At 24.4% G+C, this 12,669-nt stretch overlaps 1 protein-coding gene across 1 annotated transcript; it reads right to left on the bottom strand.

Annotated features, from left to right (window-relative positions):
* Positions 1–1,266: 1,266 nt before the first annotated feature.
* LOC112601795 (thyroid adenoma-associated protein homolog) lies at positions 1,267–11,035 on the bottom strand. The gene is made up of 24 exons (XM_025349574.1): positions 10,813–11,035; positions 10,665–10,735; positions 10,457–10,578; positions 10,163–10,387; positions 9,479–9,710; positions 9,260–9,423; positions 8,976–9,181; positions 8,715–8,887; positions 8,342–8,523; positions 8,044–8,197; positions 7,766–7,921; positions 7,364–7,699; positions 7,162–7,286; positions 6,463–6,621; positions 6,236–6,363; positions 5,894–6,143; positions 4,488–4,611; positions 4,182–4,415; positions 3,745–4,005; positions 3,430–3,618; positions 2,616–3,323; positions 2,388–2,541; positions 2,091–2,314; positions 1,267–2,027 (listed from the first exon to the last, which is right to left on the bottom strand). The coding sequence occupies exons 1-24, from the start codon at positions 10,925–10,927 to the stop codon at positions 1,743–1,745; spliced, it is 4,977 nt and encodes a 1,658-aa protein (XP_025205359.1). The 5' UTR covers positions 10,928–11,035; the 3' UTR covers positions 1,267–1,742.
* Positions 11,036–12,669: the final 1,634 nt, after the last annotated feature.

Raw genomic sequence — 12,669 nt, 5'->3', positions numbered from 1 at the left:
AAGTAAAAATGCATTATGTGAACCTTCATTAATCCGACGTGTTTGTTAATGCGACAGTTCTCTGAACTGATTTCTGCCGGATCACCGTGAGTTGTATTATTTTTATTCGCAAGACGAAAACATTATTTCGGAATAAACGAAACGATACGGTGATTGTGAACTCCCCTTTATGTTAAAATATGCCAACTAGATCGACGTGCGGTTATGTATTATATACCAACGTAGTTACATTGTGCATACATGATGCATGGCACACCCCGTGTAAGACAACTACTGTGACCAATACCGTATAAAATATAATACCTATACCAAACTCAGATAACTAAATCCACGAAAACGTCTTACGCAGAATAGCGACGAGATGCGAAAAAAAAAATAATAAAAACTATTGCTAAGCCCATAATTGGAATTGTGATGAGAGGGCAACGAGAGTGGGAGATTTCCCCCATCAACCGATGAAATTATTCCAGAGGTAAAAATCATAGGCCTATTTATATGGATCGCACGTCTTCCACATACACACGCCCTGCTATAGGTTGCCAATAGTCAACACTGTTAGACCGAGATAGTCCTGTGTATAAATATAATGAGACCTAAAGTGCAATACTATAATTTTCCAAAAATGTTGGCTATCTTTATAGGACTGTTCTTTCTCTCTTGCTATTAATGGTTATATTCGGTATAGACAGCCTCAAACCGTAAGGTGTATTTTTCTATTAATGTAGGCCCCCGGAGGACCTCTACCTCTGAAATCAATCCATTTCTTTATAGATCTATGAGAAAAACGATATGTTTACTCGGTCACCCAACACCAGAAAATAACAAAGGCGTATCTCGTGAGTGATGGAAAAAGAAAAATGAATGAATGGTTTACGAATGTACCTTCGTCCCAGCGCTATTTTTCTTTTGTAAATCTCAATTTTTTCAGTTTGTATAATTTTTTTTTTAAATATATAATTTTTGCGATTTCTTGATGCCGAGTGCTACTTATCTATTTTTCTATGCTATGAACATCTATGAAAATAGTTAAACAAATTAACACGGTTAACGCGATTTGGACGATAACAGCAGCGCTATCTACTGCCGTAGTAATAGACTTCGACGTGTGAGCATTGAACGTCAGTGACTGTCGCAAGATGATGCTACACTGCTACAGTGTACAATTTTGATACATAATTTTATTTACAGTTTTGTTTTAAATTTCTAAGCCAGTGAATCTACATCAATATTTAAATATCATAAAGACTATAAAGTTGAAAAAGAACTTTTAATATCTCTTATGTGTGTTTCTGCTTATTCTTCATTTATTTTTCTCCACAAAATGCTTTGTACAGTAAGGAATTCACACAATTCTTTTGTAAAAGGTTGGGTGACAGTCCTTAAAGAACAGAAGGCGATAATACACATTAGTCTCTAAGATTGTATCAAAGACGTATGTTAACATTTAGTACAAATTTCTATTTCTGTTGTATGTAACCATACTAGATTGTAAAATTATTGATCAGAGATAATATTATTGCGTAAATATTAAAATATTAGTAAAAATAACAATCAAAAAATAGTTGAAAGTTACACCATAGTTTAACACTAGAAATTTATCAATACAAACCTAAGTATAAAAATAAAGTATACCAGAATGTTTGCGTCATATTGATGATGACATTTTTTTTGTGGTAATCAATAAATAATTTTTAAAACAAGATAATTAATATTTTTAATATTTATTGGACGGTTTTAATTTGTTAGTTTAAACTCATGGGTTTGTTTATGAGTTTACTGGTTATTGAATAAAAGTTTTTAGAGTAAGTCATGAAATCTTTAACTGTCTTTAAATTTAAAACTTTTAGCTTTTCATCATAATCAGTTGTCCATTCTTCAATTATCCATTCTTTCAGATATTTACTCATATCCAAATTAATTGACTGAGGGTTGTTATTTGTTAGATAAATTATTGTTTTAAGTGCAAGGGCTCTTCGAATTGTATGCTCCTTAAATTCACTAGTATCTCCACCATCAAACACTTGTCCCTGTCAAAGAAAAAAATCAATTAATAATATTAAATAATTTTTTAGAAAAAATAATAAACATACTTCTGGACGATCTTGAGACAACTCTACATCTAAATAAGACCAATATATCAAAGCTACAAGAACAGCAGATGGAAATTGTTCAAAATGTTCTGTAAATTTGTCAAATAATAACTCAAATGATTTGGTGCAGTTTGTGTCTTTATTCATTAAACGCCATACATGGTTTCTTACTTCTTCATTGTTATCTTCAGAATAATGTATTATTATATTCCATAACTTGACAACTAAGGGTAAAGCCAATTAAAATAATTATATACAATTATATTAATGTTTAATAACTTAGATAAGTCCACTTACAAATAATCACGTCAGAGTTACTTTCAATAAGTAAATTATAATTATTAACAATTATGTTAAGACAAGCATTTTTGCACTCATCAGATCTTTGGTCACAGTATATATTGTCAAATAAATTAGTTAAATTCTCTATCATAGATTGATTTAAAAATTTCTAAAAATGATTTTTGTAATAATATCATGTAAATCGTAAATAGTGGAAACAGTAATAATTTTTGTATTACTTACTAGTGTATACAGATATCCATTTATACATAATAATGCTTGGGCAATTTCAGAGTCTCTTCTAATATTGAACAATTTTGAAATAAAATTGTCAATTGAATCATACATTCTAAAATACATGTGCAGAACTGAAGTAAGTTTAGATAAAACCAAATATTTCATATCTATTGATGAGTCTATTAAAGTGCACTGTTGACAGATTATCTCCATAAGACTTTTGTTCGCCATTAATTGGTCTGCTAAGACTTTGCGATCCCAATAGAGATTTTTAAAATTATCTAAATCATCACAAATCTCAACAGGTTTTTCAGATAAAATAATACCTAAAATTTTAAATACTGTTTCACAATGCACTCTATTGTTCATAATATTGTATACAACTATTGAAAAATCAGTTTGAGCTTTTAAGCTAATAGCAAATAACAATAATGTAGCACTTTCCAAATATTTTGATTGTCCAATGGCTTTAGTCTGAACTAATTTTTTGATTGATTCCAAGACAAGTGCACAAAATTGTTTAACAGAATCATTATACTGTATATTATCAAGTTGAAGCCATAAACATGTAATACATTTCAAAAAAACTTCTTGGACAATTAAAGAACAATTAGTGAATTGGTCATAGTTTGTTATAAGATCTTTAGTTAATGAAACTAATTTATCCAAATCATCTAATACAAGTTTTGGTAGATTTTTAACCAAGCTTAACATCTAAAATCAAATTAATTTCATTGTTAAAAAATGTAAATATTATATTATGTATATACTATATTCTATCAAAATTGGTTAATAAGCATAAATAAATACCTTAAATTACCTGTAATAAAAGTCCATGTGTTGTATTTTCTTTTAAACGTTTCATAGTTAATTCATTGTATGTTATGTAAAGATGTTCAACTAATTTATTTTGTGTAACTTGAGGTGCAATAGATATTGCAGCTAACATCCTAGTTTTCATAACTGGACTTTGAGCACATTTGAAAATATATGGAATGTAAATGGCCAACTTAAAAATAATTAATTTTAATTATTTAATTAATTCCATAATATACAATTAGAATGATTTTTATGTTATATAATATTTATACTATTTTAATATAACAAATAACTCATAGTCAAAATTAAAATTTACTTGGAAAATACAATCAGTAGCTTCATTAACTGTTGGATATAGTCTAGCAAGTATTAATAATGTTGGATACAATGAAGGCCTCATGTCCATTGGTGAAAATTTCTTGAATTCATTTAAAAATGTGTCATATAATTCTGGATATCTTTGGAAGAATTCTCGACCAGTCATACGATTTTTCCAAGATATTTCAGTAGATGATCGTGGAACACCAAATACACGATTAACTAATGCACTAAGTAATAGTGTAGAAGAATTACGAATCTATAAAAATGTAAATATTTTTTTAAGAATTAATACTAGAATAAATAAGTAAATTAGTTTCATAGATTTAATCAATTGATTTACCAATAAAGAGGTTGTGAGACATAAAGTATGCAATAAAAATTTTTAAATGTCAAAAACAATGTAATTTTTATCATATTAAATATTATACTTACTGGCCACGATGATGAATTAAATAATACTATAGATATGTCAATTGCTCTAGATACAAAAGGACCAACCAGATCTCCTAATTGTGAACATCGAAATAATGCTCTTAAAACATTCAGAGCATGAACCACTCCAACTTTTAAATCTTCATTTATATTCTTATTTTCACAAATACTTATCAATGTTTCCATTGTATAATTAACATTTTTTCGTTTATCATGATTTGTACAGATTAGAGCCTAGAAAAAAAAAAAAATGAATATAATATTGTATTATAATATATTAAAATTATTGATTTACAAAATACTTACTTGAATGATAAATGGCATTCCAGCACTCCTTCTTGTAACACAGAATGATTTATCCAATCCAGTTTTAATTTCAGTCAACACATCTTCAAGATATTTTAGAGGAATTTTGTGTAATGTAGGAGATCTAAAAAAAAATATATATATATTATATAATAATCACGTGAATAATTGTTTTGTTAAATGTACAAATGTATATTAATGTTGGTTATTTTTATTCCAAAAAAAAAAAAAAAAAATTAAACTTTATTGATATACTTAGAATAAAATACAATAATTTTTCAATCTTAATTGTTTGATAAAAACCTTAAATACTTAATTTTAAAGCCAAAATTAAAGATTTTTTCTTTTAAATACAGTTATAGACAAGTAGACTTCTAGCTCATTAAAAATATTTTCTACATTGATATTTTGTTTATTCTTTTAATATTTTGGAGAAAGAGTTACATGTCTACATTTGTTTAATGGAAAATAAAAAACTTTTAAACTAATGCAGATTCTCATTATAAACATTTTCTCAACATCAAAATGAATAAATAAATATTTTATTCTTTAATTGATTAATCTCTTCTATTTTTGAAAAGTTGCTAAACAATATGAACAATTATAATTTATAATCTACTGAAGGATGTAATGTATAATATACTAAAAAATTTAAAAAAATTGTATACTAATTGTCAGACATATAAATTAATTATCTTTTAACTACTTAAAACCATGGAAGTAACTCAACATCCAGTCCATAGTGGTTGAAATAAAATATAAATTTAATAAAAGAAACATAAGTTTTGGTAAAAGATTTTTATTTTTATTCCAATCAACAGTGAATTCTATTTAATGGTCAGATTGTGAAACTCATTATAATACATATAATATACATAACGATCCATCAAGTAAGTTTGTTAGTAAGTTTTTATTTATTTTATTTCTTTTATTAATGAGTTTATTCATATTCTGCTATAAGGAATTTTTAAGAACATATTTTCAAATACTTTTATTTTTTATACCATTAAAAAAATCAATGCTTTGTAAAAACACCGACAATTCATTTTTTTTTTTAATGATATAATCATTTTTTCATTGTCATTTTTAAGCAGATGAATTTTTTAAAATAATTATATAACTGAATAGAAATTCAAATGAGTAGTTTTTGATGGGAAAAATTCTAGTTCTCATTTGAAAATAATTTGAATTTAAATAAATTTATCAAGAGAAACATTGGGGGTGTGTATACTTGGTGAATCACTTGATATATTATAATATATTAGAAAATGTAATTAATTACATAAGTAATACAAATTACTTTAAATTATAGTAATAAAGCAAATAATTAATGTTTAGTATTAGTTGTTTTTTTTCTTCTTTTAAATAACATAACTATAATATATTAATATATACTTAATACATACTTCCACATAATAGAGCAAACTTTTAAGTAGGCAACATATATTTGTTCAAATGCACCTCGGTGTTTAGTTTCAGAAAGTAATAATGTCAAGCATGAACATATTTCTGTTATCAGAGTGTTACTAAAGTCTGAATCTTGTGTTTCAATAATACTGACTACATCTGCCAATAATAATGATGATTCTTTTGCTGTACGCCAGCAACAAAGTAAAACCATTTGTGAAGTTACTTGACAATCATTTTGATATAAATCTATTTTTATAAATGATAATTTATCAACTTTTATATTTTAAGTTTTGTAATATTAGGTTTGATAAATAAAAATATGTAAAACTACACTTTACCATCCATTGGAATAATACCCTCAGGAGATGAATCGTTTACAACAATGGATACAAGTTTTTCACATTTTAAACAAATTGTAGATAAGTTTTCTATGAAAGTAGTCCAAGTATCTTTTAAACAATGATTTCTGCAAAAATATTTTATGCATGCAATATAATTGATGATTTTAAAAATGATTTTATTATTTTCATTTATTTAACAGTTTTAGAAGTTAAAGAAAACTTACTGCCAATTAAGAGTGTTTAGTAAATGTCTGATAGTGTGTATTAATCCATACATTGGTCCTTTTGCTGATGCTAAAGTAAGATTTTCTTCAGCTAGCTCAACTTCTTTTTTAAGGATGTTCAGTAAATCCAATATAATAGCATATGTATATTCTTCATAACTAGAATATTATGATATATCATTGAATTTAAATTGAATACACTCATAAAAGTGACACACTCGACACCTAATGTACAGCACTACAGCAGAGCAGTACTCACTTGTTTACCTTTGTATTATTATTTATACATACTTAATCATAATATTTAAACAACAATATTCATTTTAAAACTATTTATATTTATTATTAGAGTATTTAAGATGCTACAAAATTACCTAAATTAGATTTGTCATTACTAGATTTATTAGGGTAAAAGCCAAAATATAAAATGTTTCCCAAGTATCACAGGTAATTCCCGTTTTCCGCAAAACATATATTATCCAGAAAACATATTTTTACAAAATATATAACATATAATATGAATTAGTCAATCAAAATTAAAATAAAGAATGAAACTGTAAAAACAGTTAGGTCATTACACATTTAGAATTTTGTACTACACATAATGTTAATTATTTTTGGTCAAAAGTAAAATTTTTACATAATGTACATATGTAATATAAAAGAAGATAATAATTAATGTAATAATTTAAAACTCACTTTGTATTTTGTTTCAAAAATATAACTACTTCTAATAAATATCCAGCCGTAATAGAATCAGGTGGGCTATTACTAGATGCTAATTTTATAGATGTTTTCAACATATTTTCAATTATTATATTATCCTTTAAGAAAAAAATTAATGTTTCATCAGTCATACATTATTTTTTTTTTTAAATATGAGTTACTACAAAATAATTACCAATTTGATTAATTCTTGGTTTTTGTAAGTTAATATATCTTTAGCTAATATTTTATTTTGCTCATATGTATCCCATATACAATTTAAAACTACGAAGAAATCATTTGATTCATTTAGTCCTATAATACCAGTTGGCAGAAGATATATTTGAATAAGACGCAATGATTCAAGAGCAAAATTTCGCCTAAAAAAATTAGCATCAGGAAAAAGATTTTGAAAACAAAAATTTGAGAACCAATGTTGAAATTCTGAATAGTATTTAAGTAATTTTGAATTCAAAGATTCATCATTTCTAACTGTAACAGAAAATTGACTTTCATTTATTCTTATAAGTGTCTGAAATCAAAAATAAAACAAAACTTAATAAATATTCTAATTTTAAATGTTTTATATTTTACTAACTTTTTTAACAAAGCTCAAAATTGTTTGTCTAACTGACGCCTTTTCAGTTTTTATGTTATAAATAATAAAGTATTTCATTAATTCTAACTCTTTTTCTGTGAACGGTTGAGTTTTTTTTTGACATTCCAAAATAAGATTGACAGCAATAAAACGAATCTAAATAAAATAATATGATAATGATCAATAAACATTACTCAATGAGCAATAAACAGTAGACTTATAATATATTTAATGTATTAAGTAAACTAATTAAATTTAAAAAATAATTTTTTATGTACATTTTCGTCATTATTATGCAGAGCTTTTTTTATTATTTCAATATTTGTCTGACTCATCCAATTTCTATCATCATTATTTCTTAAATAATTTTGTTTTTCTATGTTGAAACAAATTAAATATATTTTTAATGATAACTCATTTTGATTACTTAAACTGAAAAAAAAAATACAAAAAAAAAAAAATTAATAATTAACTATCAAATTATAAGAAGTATATTTTTTTATAATTTTTTACAATCTATACAATTCATCTATATAGAAAAAATTAATTAATAAAAGTGCTAATACATAAACTTACTCATTTATATGTTTTGATACATCTGGTGTTAGCTCAACAGCCTTAGTAATAATTTGTTCAAAATATTTTATATCTAATGTATCTGTCTTTTTGAATAATGGATGCAACCAATAGTCAAACCAAAGTTTATTTTCAGTTATAGTATAATGGTTCAACATCAAATTTATAAAAACTGTTACAGCCTGTAAATAATTATTTTATATTTTGAATAACTAAATCACTATATTTTTACAATAAATCACTGTTTAGTATTTTTGATTAAACAAGATTATTAGAAAAAAATTAAAATAATAGGGTTTAATTAACAAACTACTTTATAATTTTAAAAATAGTAATCTAGAAATATGTTTTATCTAAAACAACTTTTACTTACTGAATTGTTAGAAGTCATTAAATTTATTAAGGTTTCAGAAATATTAGGTAAATATTTAATAATTAATTCAGAATCAACTTTGTCTGATATTATTGATAAAACGACAAAAAATGCTTTAGAAGTTTTATCACATGTAGATAAACGTTTCAATACATTATCTAATATATGCTCATCTAGAAGTAAAATAAAATTAAAAAAACATTTTAAAAGTTTATAATTAAAGAACTATGTAATTTATACATTTTATACACTAGAAAATACCTTTCATTTTTAATATATTTATCATAGCGTCTCTAGTAGAATGCCTTACACCATCTATAAAATGATCCAGTCGTACCCAAAGGAAAGTGATTAATCTTTCAATTTGATCTTTTTCTAAATTAATTTCATTTTTGATAAATAATCGTTTTAAAAATATAACTAATACTCGGCTTGAAGATATTATAATACTGCTATCATTTAAATTTCTTAAAAAATTCAACACAATTAAATGTATAAGGGAAACAAAATATTATGTGCAGATTATTTAAAAAATTACTAAATACCTATTACTGGCTTCCATTATAATGTCATATAAATGAGTACAAATTGATTTCTCACTGCCCGGTTCAATCATTTTTAATTCTTCTCCAGTGAAAGTATTTAATATTGCCATACAAAATCCTAACTTGATCAAATCTGATCGAGTTGAAAGTTTATCCAAACACATCTAAAACACAAGATCATATTATTATAATGTCGCTTTTGTAAATTAATTATTTTACCTTCCAGCATTCAAGAGTAGATTTATTTTTGATATGTGAATATATAATTGAAAGGCAACAGTTGAAAAGAGTTTCCATAGGTAAATGATCACTATCTAATAAATCCATAAAACATGCATTAAAATGCATAGTCTCAGGAAATACATTTTTTTTATAAGCTGTTAGAAAAAAACGAAAACTTTCATGAATGCACCTGATAGCTGATATTTTCTGTGTAGGACAGCTTTCACGACTAAAATATAAATTAATTTAATTATAAATATAGTTTAGTTAAACATAAATTTTAAATTGAAAATTAACACTAAATTTTTTAATTAATGATAGTTTCAAAATAAAAATAAAATACTTATTGGATGATCAAAATTTTGTATTATCAACTAATGGAATATTAAGAATTATAATTTTCTAATGAAATTGATAATATTATTTAAATATACATTTCTGATCAACCTCATGTATTAATTTTATTAAATATTATAAAATAATATAGTACCTACCAACTTAAAACGTATTTATTTGTATATTTTATTGATTAGTAAAAACAAATAAATATATTTATAGTTAAGTAGGTAACAATAATATGAGGTTAGTTTATATAACTTTAGTTGGTAGAAATTAAAGGTTTTTTTTGTCTTTATCAATTTAAATTATCAAGAATAATTATTTTTTAAATGTTTAACTAACACTAGTATTTCATATGATTGACGTAGATTAAGTTCAAAAAATACCATGACTTTGTCAATGCAATTTAAAATAAAATCTGGAAATTTTTCACAACATTCATTTAATGTTTTTAAAAAATATTCTGTTTCAGATAAATTCTGCTTATTTTCCATTTTTGAAATAAACTGACATGAAATAGCAATAGATAATTCTGATTGCCATATAACTGGACATGATTTTAAACATCTGAAAAAATTAAATACTAAACATTCATAATAATTACAATTCAATAGGATTAAAAAATATAATTATCACTTTGTAACAGTAAGTTTCACTGCATCATCAATACAATGTTCAGTATATATTTTGGCTAGAAATTTTAAGAAGTTGACAACCATTTCTTTGTTATGTGTATCTGAATAACATATTTTGCATACCTAAAAAAAGAGAAATAAAATTTCATATTGTCTCCAGTACAATTTAATGAACAATAATCATATTGTTTGGTACTATTAATATTTACGTGTTTAATGATCTTGATGAGCGAATGAGAATTTATATTACATAAAGCAGTATCATATTCTTGTCGAAGCCCTGAAAAATTAGAACTCGATTGATTGGGTTTGTTTATTTTTAACAGATTTTTATGCTGGTTTGTTAATTTATTCTACCTGTGACTTCTAAAATATTTTTCAACTCATCGATTAGACTTGGATGACAGACATCTGGTCTGTAATTGAGTTGAGAAAAATCTCGTTTTACACTTTTTAGGTTTAAAGCACTCATAGCGTTGTTTAATTTTTAAGATTATTAATTATTAAATTTTAGAATGAACGATTCAAATTCAAATAATAATAAAAATTGCCGGTGTAGTATGTATGTTGTGTACCACGATGTAGATACTAGATATTTCTTATCATAGATTATATAAATATAATCAATGATCTTATCTACGTTGTGCATTATGTTATTTTTTTTAAATATAAATTATAATATGAATATATTTTATAATCACGTGATTTCATGTTATCACTTAAATGGTTAAATATGATAATAAAAACAATGTTTTCAAATTCAAACATATTCTTACCTTATATTTGAGATTCATAATGTAGGTACTATGAAGTTCTAGTTTTTATTCAATGCTGATTTATACAATCTATCTACCGTATTGAGTGACAGAATTAAGAAAAAAGCTCTAGTTTACAAACATTAAAAATGACCCAACAAAATGATAACTCATGAATAGGTTAATATTTTTGTTTTTTTAATCAAAATTTTAAGTTAAGTTACCTTGATAATATTATAAATAAATATTTAAATTATGTAACATTTAATTCTAAATTCTTCGCCGAAATTATAACTAAATAGAGCTCTATTTCAAATAAAATATTCATTTTGAAAAAGAACTTAATAAATTATAGATTAAACGCGATTTGTCTTCCGGCCATTTAAGTAAAAGGGATTTGCTTACGAGAGGGCTTTGAAATTTATACAATTCTCAATATATGTAGGTACCTACCTAATAACTTAACTGTAACTTATTAGTGACTTACATTTTTTGACAAAATAACCTAACTTAGAATTGTCGTAAAAAATTTAATGAAATTAAAAAAGAAAATATTTGTCGATATAGTAATTGAGTGGCCAGATTTACATTTTTTTCTTATTTTTTAGCAAGAGCGCCTCTCGCAGACATTTTTACCAGGTGAAGGAGGCAATGCATATATAAATTTATGCGTGATTTTAAAAGTATACTGTATACAAATATTGTACAAAAAAGCAGGAACTATGGCATTTAATTGTGCGCTCGTCTAATAACTATTAAATCACATAAATTACTCACTGAATATTGAAAGTTAAGATATAAAAAAAAAAAAAAAAAAAATGAAAATCTGTAAAAAATTTTATGTTATAGACATTGTTTCAACATTTTAAATACAAATCGAATGCTTTTGTTAAACATGTACAAATAATCACTCTTTGCCGCGTGGAATGAATACTGAATAAACTTAAATTAATATGAAAAGATTAACTACCTATATCAGATATTTAGAATACAGAAATTGAACCTGAACTAAAAAAAATGGTTGTAAAACCCAAAAACCCTTAAAATGTTGAGAACAAGAATCGAATTTACGCATATTTAAGTAACTAGGACTGAAACTAGAACACGTATTATTAAATGCAAAATATCTGTTTTAACATTTAATAACGATAAATTTAAATAAAAATGTACTAATATATATTTTGTCTATAATATCTTCATGATCATATTTTAAGTACCTTTACGAAGTATAAGAAATGCTTTGATAAACTAATATTTTTTATGTTAAGTTATTTATTTTTCATGAAATCTAAGAATTTAAATAATAACATATAATATATTATATATATTTTTGGTTTGATATGTATAAAATATATTATTATTTTATGTATTTAGGAACTCATAAAAAATTAAAAAGTTTATTGTTTACAGATATTAATATAAAAGATGTCTGAACCCATTAAATATTGGTTTTAATCAG

This window comes from Melanaphis sacchari, unplaced genomic scaffold (genome assembly GCF_002803265.2).
Source record: "Melanaphis sacchari strain LSU unplaced genomic scaffold, SCAv2.0 Contig7_pilon_pilon, whole genome shotgun sequence".
Taxonomy (NCBI): domain Eukaryota; kingdom Metazoa; phylum Arthropoda; class Insecta; order Hemiptera; family Aphididae; genus Melanaphis; species Melanaphis sacchari.
The sequence above is the reverse complement of the archived record's forward strand: the minus strand, read 5'-3'. Positions and strand labels throughout refer to the sequence as shown.